The sequence below is a fragment of the Sebastes umbrosus genome, chromosome 8, assembly GCF_015220745.1.
Source record: "Sebastes umbrosus isolate fSebUmb1 chromosome 8, fSebUmb1.pri, whole genome shotgun sequence".
Taxonomy (NCBI): Eukaryota; Metazoa; Chordata; class Actinopteri; order Perciformes; family Sebastidae; genus Sebastes; species Sebastes umbrosus.
The window spans coordinates 8,178,682-8,201,758 of record NC_051276.1 but is presented as its reverse complement, the minus strand read 5'-3'; the positions used below and the strand labels follow the sequence as shown (position 1 = coordinate 8,201,758).

At 39.0% G+C, this 23,077-nt stretch overlaps 1 protein-coding gene across 6 annotated transcripts; it reads left to right on the top strand.

Annotated features, from left to right (window-relative positions):
- The first annotated feature begins 546 nt into the window (after window positions 1-546).
- On the top strand, window positions 547-22,671 carry sh3glb2a (SH3-domain GRB2-like endophilin B2a). 6 transcript variants are annotated; one of them, XM_037777560.1, is made up of 13 exons: window positions 547-851; window positions 2,312-2,453; window positions 4,137-4,148; window positions 7,049-7,177; window positions 8,950-9,083; window positions 9,599-9,691; window positions 9,811-9,822; window positions 15,154-15,216; window positions 17,015-17,038; window positions 17,336-17,425; window positions 18,943-19,043; window positions 20,977-21,178; window positions 22,406-22,671. In XM_037777560.1, exons 1-13 carry the CDS (start codon window positions 789-791, stop codon window positions 22,511-22,513), a joined length of 1,173 nt encoding a protein of 390 aa, XP_037633488.1. In that variant the 5' UTR covers window positions 547-788; the 3' UTR covers window positions 22,514-22,671. The 6 variants fall into 6 exon arrangements, with proteins under 6 accessions (XP_037633488.1, XP_037633492.1, XP_037633490.1 ...); XM_037777562.1 differs by lacking the exon at window positions 9,811-9,822 and having other exon boundaries at window positions 548-851; XM_037777561.1 differs by lacking the exon at window positions 4,137-4,148 and having other exon boundaries at window positions 552-851.
- Window positions 22,672-23,077: the final 406 nt, after the last annotated feature.

Here is a 23,077-nt window from a genome sequence, read left to right as displayed (position 1 = left end):
TTATATTGTTTTATATATAATATTTCTGTTCTGTATGTATATTATTTTATAAATTATATTATATTATTTTATATATAATATTTTTGTTGTGTATGTATATTATTTTATACATTATATTATATTATTTTATATATAATAGTTTTGTTGTGTATGTATATTATTTTATAAATTATATTATATTATTTTATATATAATAGTTTTGTTGTGTATGTATATTATTTTATACATTATATTATATTATTTTATATATAATAGTTTTGTTGTGTATGTATATTATTTTATAAATTATATTATATTATTTTATATATAATAGTTTTGTTGTGTATGTATATTATTTTATAAATTATATTATATTATTTTATATGTAATAGTTTTGTTGCGTATGTATATTATTTCAAGAAAACTGCTGTAAATAGTTTTATAGTTTTTTTTTAAGCATCCATAATCAAATAGGCGGCGTCTGCTGTCCAACTTTTGGTGATGCATTCACGGAAACACGTAAATGCAAGACCTCAAACAGTGAAACAGCACAAACCTCTGACGATGAAGTCACAACTGTCGCATGTTCTTATCATATAGAAACTATCCACTGTTAAAGTTTGTCCAGTTTTGTGCTTCTATGTATTTTTGGCAGAGTGATGTATACGTTTGACGTAACTACGCCTCGTCGTCATGGTGATCACGTGATTTGTGCCGTGTGCCACAACATCCAGCCGCTGGAGTCGAGCAGTCGTCTACTGCTTCCAGTATAACATCACTATAGCTAGCAGCAGATACACAAACACACCATGGACTTCAACGTGAAGAAACTAGCCTCCGGGGCTGGAGTGTTCTTCACCCGGGCTGTCCAGGTAATGAACTCCTCGGGTACAGTATACTGAGACACTTCCGTCCATGTTGACAGCCAGCTGTTACTGTCGTTACTGACTACCGGTAACTACGCTACAGCCTCTCAGCTAGCAGTATGTTAGCACTGACGAGCTAACCTGCTGCTACCTGATAGCATAGGGTGACTTGATATTCAGCTACGTAGTTGCTATAGTTGAGGCCTTAACGTTACATTGTAATTAAACAGTCCAAATGCTACCACTGGCAGTGTTGTTATAACCACCACGATACCGTTATTTAGTTACTGTAACGTTATATTTTAGGCCAAGCTAGCCTACCAGTAGAAACTAGTGATGGGAATTCCGGCTCTTTTTAGTGAGCCAGATCATTTGGCTCAGCTCACCAAGAAGAGCCGGCTCTTTCGGCTCCCTAACGGCTCTTCGTTTTACCACTTCTGCCTTTTATAATTCAGCCAAATTTAGCATAGTTTTGACCTACGATTAGTATGTGTGTACATATATGACTTAAATTATTCAATATAATTATACTAAACCTTATAATTTTCAGAATACCATCATTTTACATGCTGCTTCGTTTCAGACTGTCACTCATCTTGTCTGCTATTCGCGCACCGCACTCCTCTCTCTTCCTCTCCTCCTCTCCCTCCTGCTCTGTACCTGTATAGACCGTCAGCGCGCCGCGCATCCCCGCCCCTCCCTGCTTGATGGTATGATCCTTGTCTGTCATCGCCTGATTGGTCGCACGGACGTCATTAACACAACATTCAGTCACAGTCAGTGCATGGAGTGCCCGTGGGGCAGAGAAAATGGTCCTATCATTCTGCCTTGAATTAATTAAAGAAAAAAGAAAAAGAAAAAAAAAACGGCTCTTGGACGGGAGCCGGCGCTTATCATTCACTTAAAAGAGCCAGCTCTTTGAACCGGCTCGGTCGCGACTGACACATCACTAGTAGAAATTAATCATGGACTCAATTAAAGGGCATGAGTTATATTCATCTGGACAAGTTTGAGGGTGACTGAGAGAGAGAGAGAGAGAGAGAGGAGATGGAAAATACTCTCACAGAAGAGGGTCGTGAACCCCCCATGACTTCATGTTATCGTTGATTCCCTATTCAATCAATCAATCAACATTTATTTGTATAGCCCCTTTACAATAACCAAAAGGTACCCAAAGTGCTTTACATTAACATCAAGAAATAACAGGAATAAAAACATAAAATCATAAAAAGGTACATAAAAAGCACAGGAAAAATGTCACAGCGCTACTAGGTATTAAAAGCTAATCTAAATAAAAAGGTCTTGAGTTTAGATTTAAAAAGTACTAGGTCAGTGACAGTGCGTATATCAGTGATACTATTGATTAAAACCATAGATGAAATAGGAAGAGTTGTGTCTCAGTAGGTCACTTATACATTCATGTAGTTCACCCGTGTGTGTGTGTGACAGTTTGTGCTTTTGCTCAGTTCACAGAGGAGAAGTTGGGCCAGGCGGAGAAGACAGAGTTGGACGCTCACTTTGAGAACCTGATGAGCCGCGCAGACTGCACCAAACACTGGACTGAGAAAATATACAGACAGACTGAGGTCCTGCTGCAGCCCAACCCAAGTATGCCATCAATATCCGGTCATTAGAGGTGGAGAGTGTATAGCCTATTCTAGAGTACATATTCTCTTCAAGCAGAACAACTGCTAATGATTTTCGGAATTTTTTTATGTTAGATGTTAAAAGCAACATAAGGGAAAGATTACCTCATCTATACTCTTAGTCGAGGTTATTGATTTTATTTAAAAGAGATACTGAATCAGATATTTGTCATGTAATTCCAAACACAATTTAAACAATTATTTATTTTAGAAAAACAAAATAAAGTCCAACGAAGTAATGCTTGACTGATGGAAAAATGAAACATTTTCTGGACTGATTAAACCATAGTCATAGTATAGGTTGTGCACCTTTTAAAGGAACAGTGTGTTGCATTTCGGGGGGATCTATTAGCAGAAATGGAATATAATATTCATAACTATGTTCTCATTAGTGTGTAATCAACTGAAAGGACTCATTGTGTTTTCGTTAGCTTAGAAGGAGCCCTTCATATCTACATAGGGAGCGGGTCCTCTTCACGTAGTCCACCATGTTGCTTCGCCATGTTTCTACATAACAGACAAACTAAACACTGGCTCAAAAGAAAGCCTTTCACGTTTTTGCGTTACCTGAAGGCCACCGTAGTTCTCCGACACGCTTGTGAAACTGCGGTAACGTGAGCCGCAGAGTGCAAAACGGTGGTACTGCCGGCCGCCGTCTGACTTCCGTTGCTCCTAAAGTAGTGTTATTATGGTAAGGTGTTACCACGGTTTAGCCCTTGGCGGCTCACGTTACCGCTGTCTTGGAAAGGGAGGAGTGAGCGGAGGGGTACTCAGTTGGTTGCAATCTGCAACCGCACCACTAGAAGTCACCAAATCCTACACACTTTACCTTTTAAATAATGTGTTCAAATTAGGGTAATCCCTGTGACAAACAATACAGTGAGGCATCACTACTTGGCAGTAGTTATGGCCCATTTTCCAGGGTGAGAGTCGGCTATTGTAGGAATGGGATAGTATATCACCTGTTATCAAAAAGTGCGAGTTATTGTCACATAAGACACTATGAGACTGCAGAATGACCAAAACACTGACCTGTTATTGTTAGTGATGTTAGTCAGTCTAACCCAGAGAATGTTGCATTACTTTTCGCCATCAGTGTAATTAATTCCATTATGCAATTAGATAATACAGTAGTAGTAGTAGTAGTAGTAATAGTAGTAATAGTAGTAATAGTAGTAGTAGTAGAAGAATAGGCAGTTCAATACCTAAGTCAAAATATATAATGCTGAAAGGACCACACCTATGGCATTACATGTTTTAACCTATAAGTTAGACATTGTGTATGCTGTATTTCTTCTGACCATATTGTCTTACGTCACATGCATGTGCATTCTCATGCAAATGCACAATACAAACACAACGGAGGACCCAGCCGTAAAATACCACTGCTATGGTCCTTAAAGTAATAATAAAAAGACTGATGCAAAAAATGTTTCTCTGAATAGGCACCTCATACCAAATGTCAGTACAGTTATAAAACATTGTGTAAGAAGGTAGTGTCAGCATATTTGCAAGGACACTTCAATTCAAAGAGGTCAAATACGTGTATCATAGTATTATTAGTTATAGGTTTACAGTGATATGGAATGACGTACTGGGGGACGGGGAGCTCTAACATGTGACTTTTTGATTCTCCATGCTACAGTTGATCACACTGGTAAGTATTCTGCCTCCCTATTTTAGTGCCGTGCTGTGGAAACCTTTCATGCTTTTGAATTATTGGTACAGAGAAGTTATTCATGAACCTTAACAGGACCAAATCAGCACATGATTCTTTGGTATTTTGATCAAAGTTTGCTGCAAAATACATTTTTAATTCTCAGGGATGAGCATATGAATGAATCCTATTCTGGCACACAGCTGATAGTAAGTCAGCACATGCTGTACTGTACATGGGTTGATAATTTATGCCAAATGGATATTTATTTAAACATATTGTCTTTCTTGTGTCTGTCTTGCTATGAAGCTGAAGCTTGATATTTGGCTATTCTGTCCATATTCAAAAATAGAAGAGTATCCTGGTTTGGCTTGTCAGATTTCAGCACCTGTTAGCATTTGTCAGTGTTATGTCCAATCCAAGTCATACAGTGTAGAGACTCCTCATTCTTTCCTGCTCCCAAGGTGACTGGCTTAGATCAAACTACAAGTTAAAAGTAGCACAATATATTTTTTTGCCAACATGTTGACCTTTTATGAGAGAGTGTTAGAACGTGGTTTGATTAATCAGAATGGACAATGATTCAGGATACAGGGACCCTCAAAGTTGACAAATATGGGGCGCCCACCCCTCCTAAAGACAGATATCTTCTTCATCAACTCAAATAGAAGGACTAATCACAGTTGAAGACAGTATCCTGACCTTACTAGAAATGGATCTGTCTGTTAATGTGACGCAGCATCAGGTAGAAACCAAAGGGACCTTCCACATCATTTACTTTCCTAACGCATTCTGATCAACTCGTGATTTGAGTTGGGTGATGTGCTCACATCAGTGGAGCCGTACACATCAACAGGCAGAACATACTGTCTAAGTCCGAATGAGATGAGCAAAGCATCATCAGCCCATGACCAGTTGCTTCAAAATAAAAAGTAAAGATATTCACAACTTCACATGATTTTGCACTACTCATTTTTGCTGACTTCGCCTTCCTTTTCCTGTTTTTCAGTCGTGTGATGACTGGGGTAACTAAAGTAACATTCAAAGTGAAACAGAAAATCATAGGCAACATTAAGGATTCATGTGTTAAACTGACCTACCCACCATATACTCTGTCTGCTGCTGCTCAACCGATAGCAGGCTCGACATGTAAACCTCAGGAGATCTAAAGAAGTGTCTGTCCGATATAAGGACAAAAAAACACCTAATTTGCAAATGTATCTATTTTGGACCAACAAATATTGATTTAATGGATAACCTTGTTTGTTAGCTTTCCGATAATCAGAGATAACATAGTGTTGTGTTTATTTTTGAAGAAGATATCTGTGTTTTTAGGATGGGTCGGCATCCGATGTGTGTCAACTTTGAAGGCCTGTGTCTCCTGAATGGTTGGTCATTCAAACCGCGTTCTAACACTCTCTCATGTAGGTCAACATGTCGGAAAATATTTGTTCAAATCGAAAGGGGTGAGGTCAGAAAGTGATTGATTTCTGACTGAATGCCCACCCTAGTATCCCTTACTTAAAAATACAGAAAAAGAAATGCATGTTTCACCTTTTATAAGTCTATATTGCTCCTCATATGAGAACTCCAGTGAAGAAAAATAGATTGAAAGATTGACTTTATTGTCCACTTCAGTGGAAATTTGTCCTTGGCTTCTCCAAATACTGCAAAGTTACATACAATACACATTACACAACATACAATTAAAACATACAAATATACAGTGTAAAGAGTCTGTAAAGGCACTCCTAGACAGAGCAAGGATACAAATTTATATTAAAAGCCTAAAAGTAGAGGATATTGTTAAAGAAGCCCCCTGTTTAAAGACTTCATGCTAAGCTAAGCTAACTAGCTGTTGCTTCATAGTTAAGGGACCTACACAAGAGTGGTATCAATCTTCTCATCTAACTCTTCACCAGAAAGCATATGCTTCCAAAAATGTCAAAGTATTCCTTTAGATGCCAACATCATTGTCTTTTTTGTGCAGTGAATCGTAATAACTTGTCATCTCCTGACTTTTTGTCTGGCGTCGTCATCAAGCCAAAGTTTCACCTCACCAAGCTGCTAGCATGGCTGTAGACTTAGACTTTTAACACTTTAACATTTTAACAAGACTACCAGCTAATACAGGCAGAATTTAGCTCAGAATATGGACAGAAATATGTCACAGTTTCAGAATGAAAGAAGAATAATGAAGAAGACTGATAAAAGAAACCCTCTATGAGAAATGACTTTGAACAATAAAATCTAATGGAACAGATGAGAAGCTAATCCAGAAATAGGGCAGGATTTCAGTTCTCTGTACCTTTGTGTATTTGGTTCCCCACATTTGACCATTTACACAGTTCCCACTCGCCCCGACTCTTCATATTACACCTGCTACATGTAGCAGTCTGTCATAGTGTGTAGTGATGTCTGTGTTTTTGGAATATGTAAACCATTTCTAACTTTTTGGGTGAGTTTTCTTGCACGTTTGCCTTGTCATACACAAGTGCGATATAACTTGTCAGCCACATGGCTCTTGGCTGTCATTTTAAATCTGTCTCATGACCCTTTTATCAGTATGTAATTAATAGTAGAATTTATTTTGTAGATTTAAGACTTATCAAAGATACAAAGTGATATACAAGAAAACCATCATCAGTAATATGTATGTATGTGAGCAATAAATGATGATGAAAAAAGAAAACAACAAATCAATACAATACAAAACAATGCCCAGAAACAAGAATGTGAACCGATGTCCTGATCAATATTCTTTGCTTTGACTGGAGGCTTTTTTTTTTTTTTATATAATCTTCTATTTAATAGATATATTGTTAAATATTATGGACATGTGATGGAGACCTTGAGATCTAACTGGATTAAGGAACTATACTTTTTGACCTTCTCTGTAGGTGCCAGAATTGAAGAGTTTCTCTATGAAAAGTTGGACAGGAAGGCACCATCCAGAATTACCAATGGAGAGCTGCTGGGTCAATATATGCAGGATGCAGCAAAGGAATTTGGTCCTGGATCTCCATATGGTAATTATGCATCCACTTAAAGGTATAACATGTAACTTTTCTGCATTAAAATGTCTGAAAACGACTAGACGTACTGTACGTTATATATTTTGTTGAGTTGTGTACTTCCATTATCCTAAATATGTCCAACAATTTTAAAACCTAGAAAAAATTTCGTAATTTGAATCAAGGTAACGGTCCGTTTCATTTGGTCGCCTGTCAGTGGCCTCATATACCCTTTGCTCATGCATCGGCTTTGTCTGTCAGAAGCTGTCATAAATTGACGTTAGCGGCAGCTCGGCTCGGAGCACCTCCTGGATGTCTTTTGCCTGCCGAACAGCGGCGAAGAAACCCTGATTTTTAAGGTGAAACTGCTTTATTCAGTGTTTTTATCCGTTTTAATCACTGGATCCGTTTGTTTTTGGAGAGGTGGAAACCTCAGCAGATAATTTGGCTCCTGGTAAAAATCCTCCTGAACGATGATCACTGAAAGAATTATAACCTGGAGACATTCATTTTAGTGAGGTCTACCTAATAAACGACATGTTTTTGGCTATAGCATTCCATCAAATGGACATGATTACATGTTTGATGTGTAAGTTTAGACATATTTTCAGCGGGACATATTCAGTGTTTTGCAAAAGTGCGCGTAGGAGAGCTAAGAGCTTAATTATTTTGATAGTTGCTATTGGAAGCTCTGGGTACATGCTGCAGTAAATTTAGAATAAACTATATTGCTGTGAGCAACCAATGGACAGACATCCTTTCCCAACTCTTCGATGTATAACGGGTTGATTCTGTGCACACCTTTTTGTTCTCTCGACTCAGAAATTCTCCTTGAATTCTGTTACACACACTTTTGGGCTGCACCCTCACTTGATATGTTATATTGTTTTGTGAATAACATTTAAAGCATGCTAGCACCCAAGACATAGGAATTCCTCTGCTCTCTATGTGCCGTTGTTATGCAACAGTAACTTAGTCGCAGGCTTTCTATTATTCATGCAGTGTAGATTGCAAAGAGCCACTGGAGCATGGTTCCTCTCTTTTTCCCTAAAACACTTTTTGGATCTATATTTAACTGACAGGAAATGTCAAAAGTCCATGTTTTGTCTCCATCATGTACAGTGCCAGATAATTGACTTCTTCTTTATCTTATTAGAAAAGATGCGATAATAGTCAAAGATACAGCGAAGGAGGAGATAGTGAGAAACAATAAAAGGGAACTTTAACTCAAACGTTACATCGTACTGTTTTTGAGGGGAAAAAAATGCAAGACTGTTGAAATCTGTCTTAAAATGAAAACTACAAGGCTTTCTTCAGCCAAGGCCAGGTGGTTTTGTATTGTGACATAAGAACAATTGTTTTCTTTGTTATGCATTTGTAGTACAAACTTGTGCACAATTTTGATACAATTTTTACCCCTGCATCCATAATTTGTACAGCAGAAGTAATAAGATCCTACATATTTTCAAAATGTTATTCATTTTTGCAGATGTTCTTCTTTAAGTAGAGTCTAGAAATGTATTGAAGTCAGAAGTGCAACACAAAGTAGTTGCGGCACGTAGTGTTGAGTCTTTTGACAGTCCTAGCATGTCAGATGTGTCGGAGAGACAGAAGAAGTAGTCAAGGTACGGTAGCCACTTCAGGGGCTTGTCTCATAGAAAGGCATGAGCGTAGACGAGAGTATCTACAACTATACTGTACATGCAGAAGACATTTTAAGGCCTGGGAAGAGAGTGGAATTTGAAATGAAAGCTTTATGATGAATGGATCTAATCTGTTTCTTGCAGGGAGCACTTTGATCGAAGTGGGGGAATGTGAGAGAAGATTAGGAGGAGCAGAGAGGGAGTTCCTCCAGACGTCAGCAATCAGCTTTCTTACCCCCCTCAGGAACTTTCTGGAAGGAGACTGGAGGACGATTTCAGTGAGTCCGAAATACTACATCCACCATACTATCTGTAGAAAGGCCATTCGCTATAGTCAATGTTGAAATGTTTGGGGAGAAATATCGTCGCATTCTAGTAGAACACATAAGAAACTCCTGAATGATTTCATTTAATGTATTTTTTACAAAGTTGGATCATGCTGACAGTCTTGCAGACAAATCTATGGCAGCAGTTCTTATTCAAATCCAGTTTTAGAGGTTTAAAAGATGTGGTTAGAAAACATAACCTACACTATGCTTATATATTGAATTTCACAGTTTACAGCCCACAAGTAAAAACCTTCAATTATAGGAAGTCAAGCCTTTTCTCCATAACCACCAGAGGTCAGCATCGTTGCTTTACTCATGTTCTATGAGTCTTTATAAGCCTATGGTTGTTCATCGGTGGGTCCATTATAGTCTGCTTTACTTGTACCATGCAAGCCGTGAATTGTTCGTGGTTGCTCACAGCTCAGCTCAGCTACTTCCCGATTGTGCCATCGTGTGTATTTCAGAAAGAACGGCGTCTTCTGGAGAATCTTCGCTTGGACCTAGATTCCTGCAAAGCACGTCTGAAGAAGGCAAAGGTGGCTGAGGCTAAGGCTGCGGTGAGTCTTTTTGTGCCTCCCAAACCACAGCCCCATTCCCCCACCCATAATGTGATAAAACATTTGGTGGTACTGGCATTAACCATGACTAACTGTCTGTGTATTCATAACCTTTGCAGTGTGATGGTGAAGTAAGTATTAAATACATTTTTAAAGACTTTCAGTATGCACTGCACATGTTGGGTTGTTTTTCCTGTCTCACTTGCTTTGAGTTTTTTTGTGCTTCATTCAGCTATTGGTGACAAGAAACTATTAATCATTGGTTTAAAAAAAAAAAAAAGCAAAGCAAACGGACTGAAAAAACAAGTTTGACCTGAAGTTTACTCTTTGCAGAGAAAGCTTGAAACTTGTGGCATATTAAATGATGTTAAATGATGGGAAATTAACACCAGCTATTGACCAAATTCAGCAAAATATGCAGTCACAGCTGAATTGCCGCAGCTACAGCCCATACAGCCTGCCTGCACACAGCTCTGATCATGGAGATGTCTGAGCCGACGGTTTCCGCTCTATCCTTACGGTCTGAGCCCCTCGTGGGTTGCATCGGAAAGCAATACAGTTTGCATTATTTATCAATAAATTTTTGTCATATTTAATGTTGATTATAATATAATGAGTTTTAGGGGGGTACAAAAGCTCATTTGGACAGGCATTGCCCTCTATGCCGCGCCGGTTAAATAGGTTATTGGTGAGTTTGCTCATATGCTGGAGTTGATGGAGTTGTTGATTGTACAGAGCATTGGGAGACATTGCGGAGGTTGGAGGGTCCACCGGCCAAGGACCACATGCATCGCACTTTCACTTTGCGCACAAGCAAATCTGTTTCCTCATCAGAAAACCGCTCGCTTCTCCAATTTGCTGAATCAGCCATTTAAATAGCAACGTGCCACTGTGCAGGCGATTCATGTTACGCCCAAAACACACCTATGATCAAGAGACTAAATACAACCCCTTTGCCCCTTTCACCTTACTTTGTGCCCAGATTATACACGGTTTAACTAGCCAAAGTGGAGTTGGACATTGTCGATTCATCTGTCGATTATTTTCTTTATTAATCAATTAGTTATTTGCTCTAAAAAATGGTTAAAAATCTTGATCAGTGTTACCCAAAGCCCAAGATGACATCCTCAAATGTCTTGTTTTGTCCATAACTCAAAGATATTCAGTTTACTGTCATAGAGGACTAAAGAAAACAGCAAATATTCACATTTAAGAAGCTGGAATCAGAGAATTTTTTGTTTTTTAAATTACTCAAACCGATTAATCAATAATCAAAATTGTTGGCGATTAATTTAATAGTTGACAGCTAATTGATTAATTGTTGCAGCTCTAATCAGGACAACAAGTCACTAGGGCTGTAATGGTCCATTTAACTCTTGCATCAGAGTTTCGGCAACAAAACGAAAAAAAAAGAAAAGTTGATTAATCAATAATCTAAATTGTTGTCGATTAATTTAATAGTTGACAACTAATTGATTAATCGTTGCAGCTCTAATCATGACAACAAGTCACTCGGGCTGTAATGGTCCATTTAACTCTTGCATCACAACTATGTTAATGTTTCGGCAACAAAACGAAAAGAAAAAAAAAAGTGGACTGTATAAATAAGCTAAAGTCTGTATGGATGAACTCTCTGCTGAAGGGATCTTTGCCATGTCATTTGCCTGGATCTGTGTTCACAGCAGTTTTTTTTCATTTGTGAAAATTCATAGTTTTTATTTGAAAAATGCAAATGTGTAATGAACGACTTCATGGCAATATTTGTTACAACCTGAAAAGATTGACTTTATTTTCTCTGAATGGAGATTAAATTGCAGTACAATATTTGAGATTTGGATCATAAGTTGGTCACTTGCAGTGTCTATGACCGTACTTCATCACCACATCTGGCATGCATGGTTTACCTGAATATTTATAAAATGCACCTTTTAAAAGAAATGTGTTTTCTGAAGAGTTTTATAGATTGCTGCTGTGAATACCGACATCTTAAAATGTGGCAGTTGTAATATGAAGGCGTCTGTTGAAAAAAATGATGAAATCTGGTACGCAAACAATTCCCAAAACCCTCTGAGTGAGACATGGTGCAAACACTTCAAAACCAATACAGAGCAAAGAGCTGAACCGATACACCCCTGCTGTTCTCAAATAAACTTATCTTAAAGGTACAATTGATAACATCAACAAACATTCTATCATTCTAACTATCTGTCACATTCTCCCTCCCATGTTCCATTACATTCCCTTCACAACAAATGGTTGCCAGTTCGTTGCACAACCTACATATTTCATGGTCGAGTGGAGTGACTCAGACAGACAGTCATGTAAAGTGATGAATATTTAATGGTAGGGTAAACAACAGAGTATAAGCCTACGTGCGCGCATGGATTTGGAGGCATACATGACCAGGCATTATCAATCCACTTGACAAAGGCGGTTCCAAACTCAGGTGCTTTCCCCGAGTGCACTCGTTTTTTATTCCGAGAAAATTCCTCTCCTTTTCCTGTCATGATATCAATGTTCTCGCAGCTCAGGTATCCAGCCGGAAACAGACGGTCCAAGAGGCAAAGTATCAGGGGAGTAAAGTGAAAAACAAAACACAAATTCACTTTTCACTAACGATAGTCTAACATAGTTTTAAAATGTTTTTCCATATTTTCCAAATTGAGCGCTGTAAGCGGACTACTTAATTACTATAAGCAAATGATTTAACCAGCGTAGAGGAATGATTCTGTCCCAAGATTTTTAATCCAGAAGCGGTTGCTGTATAACGTTAGATAACTGGATGCAACCGTCACTAATGCTAAGATGCTAAGATGTTAAGAACGTAGCTCCTCAGGGATTGAAGCTGTTCATTTTCTCATTTTGACAATCTAACCGGTGACAACACATTAGTTAAGGTTGTAAGAGCTATGGCTGTTGGTAGTAGTTGTTGGTTTCGTCTCTCTCCCTGTACTATTGGCTCTATTGTTAATGACAGGCCTTCGGAGACAAAGAAAATGGAGATAATCTTTTTTTACATTGGACATTTTCAATGTGCAGTCTCGTTCTGATTAATGCTCATGTTTTGGACTGCATGTGACAGACAAATTGCCAACATTTTTTAGAAGCACAGGATTATGTGGTTAAAGCTTCAGTCGGTAACTTTGTGCAAATATGATACAAATTTATTTTTAGAAATCTGTCACTATTTCCTTACAGTAGTGCAAGAGACAGATAATCTGCGAAAAAAATGTTATCAAATTTGCTCAAGTTACTGACTTCAACTTTAAATACAGATTGGCACAGGCTTAAAATGACTGGACAACATTAGGGCTTTACTCTAAGAGCTAGTTGTCTAGTAGAATAATAGAAATGGTTGTTGTAAAACTTGTGAATGCATTGTGGCATGTAATCAAAACAAATTCTTCCTTTCTTTTGTTATCTGTAAAATGGGTACAAATCCATTTGGACTTTATAGTCAAGGCCAAGAACCAGTTTTACTCAATCTGGGGCCTTAGAAATCTTCAAACTGAGAACATTGTATATTGTTTTGCCAGCAGGTGGCTGTGCTGCACTATCAGCCAGAGTCCAATGATATTGTGCTTAAATCTGACTTCCCTTTTTCACATAGTTATGAATTCTGCACGAAAATCTGTTTGAGTTGCAAACTTTGTTACTACTACTCGAGTAACCAATCCATAGTCCTAAAATAGAAGGCCCTAACTGATAATGTTCCTTCCCCATTTCACTTTGTATGTGCCTTTTAAAAATCCCCTCTGCTTTTTTTATTTAACTGTTGAACAGAATAAAAAAAGTCTGACTTTTATCAGAAGCATTTTGTTTGCAACCTTTATGCATGTTAGCATGAACATGATACATTCCTGCTGACTAAGCTTGTAATGTGAATGACTCCTATTTACAGTGGATTAGTCAGGACAGTGAGTTAGACGAATTAGTCACTAGTTTCAGTGGTGCTGGAGGGGATGTTTAAAATACAGTTGTGTTGCATCACCTCTCTGCACCTTTCTTTTATGAGTTCAGACACACCTAATGTCACAAGTGCTGCAACAGTGTGCTGGCAGGTATTCACTGCAAACCGCCTCTCATATCTTTGCAACTGGTTTGGATAACTCTGGGTTACATAACTGCCCCTTTGAATTAAAACAAATGAATTGGGAAAACTTGTATCTAACAATTTTAAATTAAAGTGGCAAAGGAAAATAAACTCAAGGTCACATTTTCAGACTTTCTGTCTGGAGGAAGCTCTGTATTAAAGATGGATCACATGACTACACAAATATCATATTGACGTTTTTTCTAATGTATTACAGTTTGTTGCAACTGCTAAAACACAATTTCTGAAACTAGGACCCTCTTTGTTAAAACTCTACACACAAAAACCAAAAACATATACACAAAATACAAAATATCTTCTATCTCTTGCAGAAGCAAACACTTTTGCATCACAACTTTACACACATACGCCAAATAAACAGCTTTTTCCACATGTCAACTGCACACTGTGCTAGGTATGTGTTAAGTCTAAAATACAATTACTTTAACTGAAGATGGCATGAACATAGTTACTGTGTTGTACTGTAAACAAAACACAGTATATTGCAGTTACAGTCCTCTAACTCTGTCTCCAAACTTGGCCTCCATTGTTGCGCACACCAAAGAGCAAATCTGAATCCTGAATCTGATATCAAAGTGATCTAATTAGTTACAGGTGTTTTCACAGGTGCATTCTGGGTGCAGGTGATTGGTAATTGAGTGTGGCATCTCAGTGGCAGTGTTTAGCAAACAACACACACAGGTTTTTAGTTTTGAATGATGTGTCCAATGTAGATAACCGAGTGTAGTTATTTGCAAAAAGTGTTTTTTAGAATTTCAAACTTAAGCCTCGGTTATTCTCCTGAACGGCAGCGTACATCGACAGCTGCGGACACCACGGATTCATAGTAGTTCTGTTTATAGTGTCCGCTTGGAGGACGCGTTCCACACATGTGCAGTAGATCGCTACACGGACGTCCGCGCAGGGCCCACACATACATCCTCTGATGACGAAAGTTACATCTCACGGAACCTCGCGGACGCGGAAAGTATATAACTTCGGCTTTAGAGTAAAGCAGAGTGCTTATGGTGTAGCCGTAGCATACCTGGTCAATAGATAGGCTATATATTAGTTAGTTGTTACAATAATTGTGCCACAAGTACCAGCTTTTGTGTCTTGGCAATTGCAGAAAACTGCAATATACTGGAAAAACTGAATTATCAGCCTCTGATGATATGAGTGCACAGATTGACCATTTCACAGATATGAGTGCTGTTGTGTAACTCATCAAGATCATGGTTTTTATTTCTGCTCTGCTTTCTGTTTTTGTCTGCATTTCTCGATACATAGTGTGTGCTGATGTATGGTTGCCGTGTATCCACTGAGTACACAGCAGTACGAATGTTAAATAACCTTACCGTTTCTGTAGATGGCTCCAGATTTTCAAGAGACCAGACCCCGCAACTATGTGCTTTCTGCCAGTGCCTCTGCGGTAAGGAGACGATTATGCTTTACTAAACAAAACTGGAAATGCACAAGTATCGCTTAAAAATAACGTCAGGTTCCATGTACACATAGTTCAATCAGAAACAGAGTGAGGTCATTGGCTATGAAAGGCCGCCAGGGGTGGGTGGGAAAACCACCTACCCTTTTTATTATGGTTCTTTATTATGGTTCTTAATGCAATATTCAGGTACATACTGGTTCATAGCAGTCACCTATTGTAAGTAGCTTTGAATCTGAATCTGTTAGTGGTAAGAAAGTGTTTCCATCTGGCAACAATGGTGATTATGAACTCAGAGTTGCATTCCTGACCTCTGTGTCATGTTTTTTTTTTGGGCGTGGAGGGTTTCCCCTTTATTTATTCAGGTGGAGGTTCACTGAGAACAATGCTCTCTCTTCAGGAACTCCCTGATTACATTAACACAGTTGCACATTAACACCTGGAAACTGCCCAGTACAACCGCAGTCTGATCTGCTGGCCAATGAGCAGCTCCACTGGAGCGGTTGAGATTAAGTGTCTTGCTCAAGGGCACCTCATTGGTGGTAATGAGGGAGGGGCATGCGCTGCTTTTCACTTTCCCCGCCCAGATTTATCCTGCCGGTCCGGGGGGATTGAACCGATAAATCTTGGCAAACTATTGATAGCAACAACAGCCATTGAAGGATATTGTTCATTAACTCGTCCTAATCTCTGTACTTTTCATTGCTTTAAGCCTTAAAGCCTTACGTCTTTCAGAACTGAAGCTTGAAATACAAAAAAAAAAATCAGATAACAATAAATCTGCTGATAGCAGTTTCTCTAATACAAAAAAATAAAATACACAAACAATCTTGGTTGGTTTAAAAAAAAATGTGACCAAGATACAGACTGAGAGGGACATTTTACAGTGTCAAAATCAGTCCTCTCTGGTGGACAAACTATGTAATGTTAACGCTGTTGTTAGCTCTAATCTAAAGCCACACACTGTCACTGCTTTTTGGTCATCTTTTTTTAAAAAAAAGGAATCAACTTTGTCAGGAGTGAATTTTTGTACTGTCATGCTGAAGCTGCTGTCTATGTTCTAAAACCATGTTCTCTTTTTGAATCATCCTCCTATTCTCATGTTCACTTTTTCACTTCCTCCTTCTGCTTATCTCTCTCTGAATGCTCATGCTCATTCCCCTTTCTCTCATCTATTTTTAGCCTCTTGAGGAACATCCAGCTCTAAATATTTATGATCAAGTGCAACTTAACAGCAACAGCAACTCAGCCAACTCAAACAATTACATTTTGAACACTCTACAGGGCTTGGAAATGGTATGGGAACTTCCAAAACTGACTCAACACAACTTACTTAATTTACACCACAAAGAGGAAGTCAACCCGAGGAACTAACCCCGCCAAACAAAAACGTCTTAACTGGTCAGAATCAATTCACATAACCAACATTAATAAGCGGAAATTCTTTCACAAGCCCACGCAAACATCAAAGTGACCAGCAGCTGCATGCGTCAGTGATTGTTTGGAGCGAAACTAAATCTTTTTCTTTCTTTGAAAAAAAGACAAGGTAATGTGGCATTTCAATGTGAATATCGGGCGAGACGCAGCCTTGATCCAAAACCGAGGTTTGCCTACATTTAGTACAGCCTTAACAAACGTGTTACGCCTACCACTACTGAGAGGATGTCTTCCAGGGATTAAACAATAGGCACTAGTTGTACACCGCACTAGTGAAGGCCTTCTGGAATATCCTTGTAATAACTTATATTTCTCTCTTCCTCTTTTGTTGTATGTGTTGACCTATCAGCTCTGGAGTGACGAAGTGGAAAAAGTAAGTATGCAATGTTGTGGTTGTGAAATTTGTCTGCTTTACCCGTTTTCCAGGATTAATGCGTCAGTATGGTTCAGATGGAACTTCTCATGAAAACATTCAAGACTTTGTGACCTTTATAACAATTCAATCACCAGGTCTATCAGATTATTGTTATTATATTGTCAGCCTATCATTATTCATTACCAGTCATTATCTTTAAGCACGTCTACGGATTCAAGTCTGGACTTTAGATGTGGCAAGTATCCCGAGAGATATGACGTAAATATGTCGCTAATATTCTTCCTATTGTTTCAGGCTGAACATGAGCTCCGAGTGGCGCAGACAGAGTTTGACCGCCAAGCAGAGGTTACACGGCTGCTTTTGGAGGGCATCAGTAGTACACATGTAGGTCAGCCACACACCCTCCAGTACTTCTATCAGTGTCACACATTTATGCTGCATTTATTCACTTTTATCTTTTCTTTTTGTTAACTGTGGGTTGTTAAAATATCACATTCTTCAAAGCACTGAAGTCTTTGAGCTGGAAACACTGCGACTTTTAGATGTGCGCATGAGGTTCATAAAAAACGAGTGAAAATGTATCTGCAGCATCCCTTAACGAGAACACTTCCGAATAAAATGCTTACTGATCTTGAACCATTTTGATTAGATCCTGGAAAGGTAATTCTTTTGAATTTGATATTTAAATACCAAATTAGTCTAAGTGATGCCGAACCAAATTTACATAGACACAGACTAGGTAAAATAAAATTTAAATGCCTGTTTTTAAAATATATATTATATTAAAGAAATAAGCATAGTGATATTGGGATCCTAAAATGATTTTCACATTATAGGTCTAAGTTACATTGTTCAGTGCACAAAAATGTCCTTCTAATCAAGTCATTATAGTCTGTAATTGAGTCCTTAAAATCTTATTTTTTTATAGTGTAAGACTAAGCAGTTTCAGGTATTTTCTAAAACATGATTCTTGTGCAACAACCTGCCTCATTTTTGTTCTTGTTTCGAGCTGCAGGCTCTCCTTTTTCGAGTGTTTTTGAAACAAACAGATTTAAAATAAAAACTGGTTGAATACAGTATTCTTACTGCACACTTTTCCCTTGTTTTAAGAAAATTAGGTTATGACGTAATTATATACAGACATGTCTTTGTGAGATTGCGGGTTTTCTAGATTAAACTGCCCAATAGTATATAGAAGAGTTCAAATTAGTTCCACCATGACCAACTACAACAGCAGTAGGCTACTTACATATTAATGCATCAGTAATAATCCTAAAAAATATTATAGTATGTACAGTGTACAACACCCTTTACTTTGGGAGTATTTTTCACATTGTGGTAATACCACTTTTACTTAAAGGGGACATATCGTGCTCATTTTCAGGCTCATACTTGTATTTTGAGTTTTTACTAGAACATGTTTACAGGCTTTAATGTTCAAATAATACATTATTTATACCTGTATATTTACCTCTGTCTGAAATGCTCCATTTTAGCGCCCGTCTCTTTAAGCCCCCCTCCCGAAAAAGCCCAGTCTGCTCTGATTGGCTTGCGAGACAAATATGGTGCACCTTTGCAAAAGTAGTTCTCAAGCTGTGGGCGGTATATTCTAATGAGCCTGCATGTGACAAAGGAAGAGAAGACAAATCTGAATGGCTTGTTTAATCACATGTTTCCTGATCTAGGCAGCCCACAAAAAACTGACTGGGTTGTCTTATTTCATAGTTTGTGGGTTGGTATGCACTCCAGATACCCAAATTTATGTGCGCAAGCACTGAAAAGGGGGAGTTTTTCATGATATATCCCCTTTAAGAAGAGGATCTGAGTACTTCTTCATGGAGATGAGCTTAAAAATCTGTTTCTTTTTTAAGAGTGACTATTGTGTTGTTGCTTATCTGCAGGTGAACCACTTGCGCTGCCTGCATGAGTTTGTGGAGGCCCAAGCAGCGTACTATAAGCAGTGTCATTTCCACATGCAAGAACTACAGAAAGAGCTGGGAAGGTGAGAACCACATGGGAGATAACGTGGGGTTGATTCAGCGTCAGGATGTCCATGTTGGGATAACTGAGCAGTGTGTTCTGTGAACAACCCAAATTCAGAGCCATGATGCAGGCACAGCACGAGTGCTTTTCTAGTTCTCCCAGGCTGCACTTAGCATCTGCAGCTCTTCATCTAACCAGCTCACTATGGCAGCTGGTTATTTTGTATAATTCCATCTTGATATCTTGATATCAGCAGCTGTAGGCTACAGCTCTGTTTGTTGATACAAGAATAAAACCTTTGTTTAACCCCATCTAATTTATGTCCCCCAGAAAAGCTTTAAAGTGGCACAGCATTGTTACCGTATAATTTGATTATATATATTTTTTTTAATATCTTTTTGAATTTTGTAACAACAGGCAGAGCAGGAGCAGCATTGAAAAGACGGGAATATTAAATGTAATTTTTCTGATTCAGATAATTTACTTCAGTTTATTTATGATGCATACGCCTAATTTACTTTCAACTACATTGGATAAGCTTCATCAGGGGAAAACCTGCATTCTGTAATTTATTAGCTTTTAATGATCAGGGTAATTCTTGGTTTAATGATTGACTGAGGAAAGTAAAAGTTGCAGCATAGTCAGTGTTGATCTAAATCCTTTTATTAAATATTGTGAAGATGATTCATATTTGATGAATGTATTGTTATACAACATAAAAAACAACAGCAACATAGATTTGACCTCAGTTCCAGTCAGGTCCTGCCCCTTTTTTGTTATTTTTGCTTTTGTCAAATGATGACAAATCATTGTCATTGTCTCATGCCCTCAGTTCTGATGAGGACGTGTGAGTATGACCTATCTTCTTGCGTGCTGATGCCATTTATCTTTCTCTTTGTGTGTCTGTTCTGACTCACACATTTGCTTGCTTTCCAATGCTTCCCAAATCCATATTAGATAAAAGATTAGTAGGTGTGCAAATAGGAAACCACTGCATTTGGTTATTTCCCCTCTTTGGTTAACAGAATGAGATTGAGGCCCTTGTTGGCTTTCCTACTTAAATTTCCATGGTGGCAAACGACCAGCACAAGCAGCGCTCCGACAGTTTGGTATTTTCCTGACCATGAGATTTACTTTGCCCACCTGTGTTGTATTTTTTTTTGTAGCCAGCGCAGAGCACATGGTGGAAGGAAATGCACAAACGTGGGGGGTTCATTCAAAAGAGACAGTGCACTTTGGTGATTTTATTTTTAGCAAACAATAAAGTAAACAATATACTTGGAGCGAATGCACCGCAATCACAGAATTATGCTTAAAGGCGCAGTGTGTAGGATTTGGTGGCATCTAGCGGTGAGGTTGCAGATTGCAACCAACTGGAACTTTTCCCGTGGGCCCTATCTAGAGCCAATTCTGGGCTACTGTAGAAACATGGCGGCTGGCTCTGTATGTAGATATAAACATCTCATTCTTACTGGGAATCCCCACTAGAAGGGAGATGAGAGTGCGACATGAGCGTAAGCGTTCTGTCATCCAATCCACACTGACTCTGTCTTCCGTTAATCTCTGTGTGTCGTGGCCTTCTTTCCAACTTTTTTTCATTTTTTCCCATGTTTGTGTTTTATTCTTAAAATGCATGGTGGTGCAAACACTGCTGTATCACATTTTATGATTTTACTCTGCTGCACCAAAATAGCGGGCGGGTTTGGAGACACCCACACAGTCAAGCCAAGACCTATACCACTTTGAACTTGTTGCAATTCTGGGAATACAATACGGCCCTAATTGTGTAAGACTCCAGTTTCCTGGACTTGAATGTCTCATGATTTATCATATGTTCCAGTGGAGAGTATAACTCATGATATGTTTGGTTTCCAGTATTGTTTTTGTGTAATTTTTGTATGTTCGTATTTTATATGTATATTCTGATCATCATCTGTCTGCTTTCCCCTCAGGCTTCCCAATGCATTTGCACTGAACTCCACTCACCCCGTAGCTGCTGCCAGCTCTGCGTCAGAAGACGCCAGCAGCCCTGTTGAGACAGACACGCTGAAGATTGAGGAAGTTCAGGCGCCAGCTACCGGAACCCGCAAGGCCAAAGTCCTTTACGATTACGATGCTGCTGACTCCAGTGAGCTCTCCCTTTTAGCTGACGAGGTGAGGTTTCATCATCAACCTGCAGCTCGTGATTCAAGTAATGCATCTTCCCTTTTCCTTGAAGGTTCATGTTTTATTATCCAAATGTATACGGCTTTTCTGATGATGGCGGAGTTGGGCTTTACTCGAGATGGCCCACCTCTGCTGTAAAAACTTTGTTTAAAATCCTGATGAAAGGCCTTTACACGACGAGGGCATGACGAATAAACGACACGAAAATGCTAAAATATTGCCTGCGAATATTATATGTCTAGGGCTTTTATTGTGAAAGGTAAGAACAGGAGGAGTAGATCTGGTCTGCACTGCCTTTGTCAAGGTTGAAAGGAGTAATATAAAATTTGGTTCAGGCTATTGAGCCTCCGTGTTGTTCATGAATATAGGCACAACTCAACCCATTCTGCACAACCTGATTGGTTGATGCCTTTAGTTCAGAAAACTACCTTGTTTAAAAAAACAGTATGTTGCTTTTTCGGCGCATAATATTTGCATTCTGTGTGAAAGTACAGTTCAAAAAAATATATTGACATGCAAATTGATCGCATTAAAAAAAAAACCTGAGCACGCGCCACTGTACCCCGCTGTTGCCTGGCAAAGGCGGCGGTGTCAGCGGCACGGAGGTCCCCGGGGAACCGTCTGTAGATAATAAAAAAAATGGACCTGAATCCATGAATATGTAGGATATCACTGCTGACATTCCTGTTATATTACGTCGCGGCGTCTGCTGTATTATCCATGTGTTCACCAGTGAGTATTTGGATATAGAGCGGGGAAGTGAGATCCGATCACAAGTGGTCACTGGAGACGCATTCTAATGCCAGGTGTGAACAGACTATAATATGAATATGAATATACCTGTATTCACCCTCTGTCTGAAATGCTCCGTTTTAGCGCCTGTCTCTTTAAGCCTCGCTACCGAAAAAGCTCAGCGTACTCTGATTGGCTTGCGAGAACAATATGGTGCAAAGGTAGTTTCAAGCTGTAGGTGGAGATACTCAGATGAGGGTGGAGGGGGCGGTATATTCTCATGTAGCCTGCATGTGACATAGGAAGAAGAGCCTGTAAGGCTTGTTGAATCAAAAGTTTTCGGATCCAGGCAGCCCACTTATTTCACAGTTTTGTGGTTTGGCAGGGCCTCCAGATACCCAAATGTATGAGCACAAGCATTGAGAAAGTGAGTTTTTCTATGACATGTCCCCTTTAAAAGTGTCCATGTACTCTGTGTTACAGCTCATTACAGTTTACACAGTGCCAGGAATGGACTCTGACTGGCTGATTGGAGAGAGAGGAAACCTGAAAGGAAAAGTGCCTGTCACATACCTGGAGCTTCTCAGCTAAAGAACACACACGCATTGACCCCCCCCCCCCCCACACACACACACACACACACACACACACACACACACACACGTGCATGATGTGCATGTGTGAGTACTACTGAAGCCATGAGGATATTTCATTCACCTCATTAAATTCCACACTCTTACAATAACCTGTAAAATCCAATAGCACTCCTCCACAGTAAGTTAAGCACGCACACACACACACACACTCATCCGTGTGCTTCTCAGAGCAGACTGAAGTATATTCACCTGACACTGACAGCAGTGATATGGATACATTGTTACTATGAGTGCAGGAAAATCCCCACAGGGAATGGTTAACATTCCTTTTAGATAACGTTTGGTGGATTATTACGATGATGCTTTCTTTTCCTATTTATTACCTATTTATTGTTGTGCATCCCGATGGTTCAGGTAGACCTTCCGCACTGTCTTCAGAGGGATTTCCAACCAAACGATGGTGTTGATTTGATTTTGTTTTTTTTAAAGTGTCTTTATTTTCTCTTAAGTGGAGACAACCCAGGTGAATAGGGTAATAAATAGGGTAAATAAATAACTG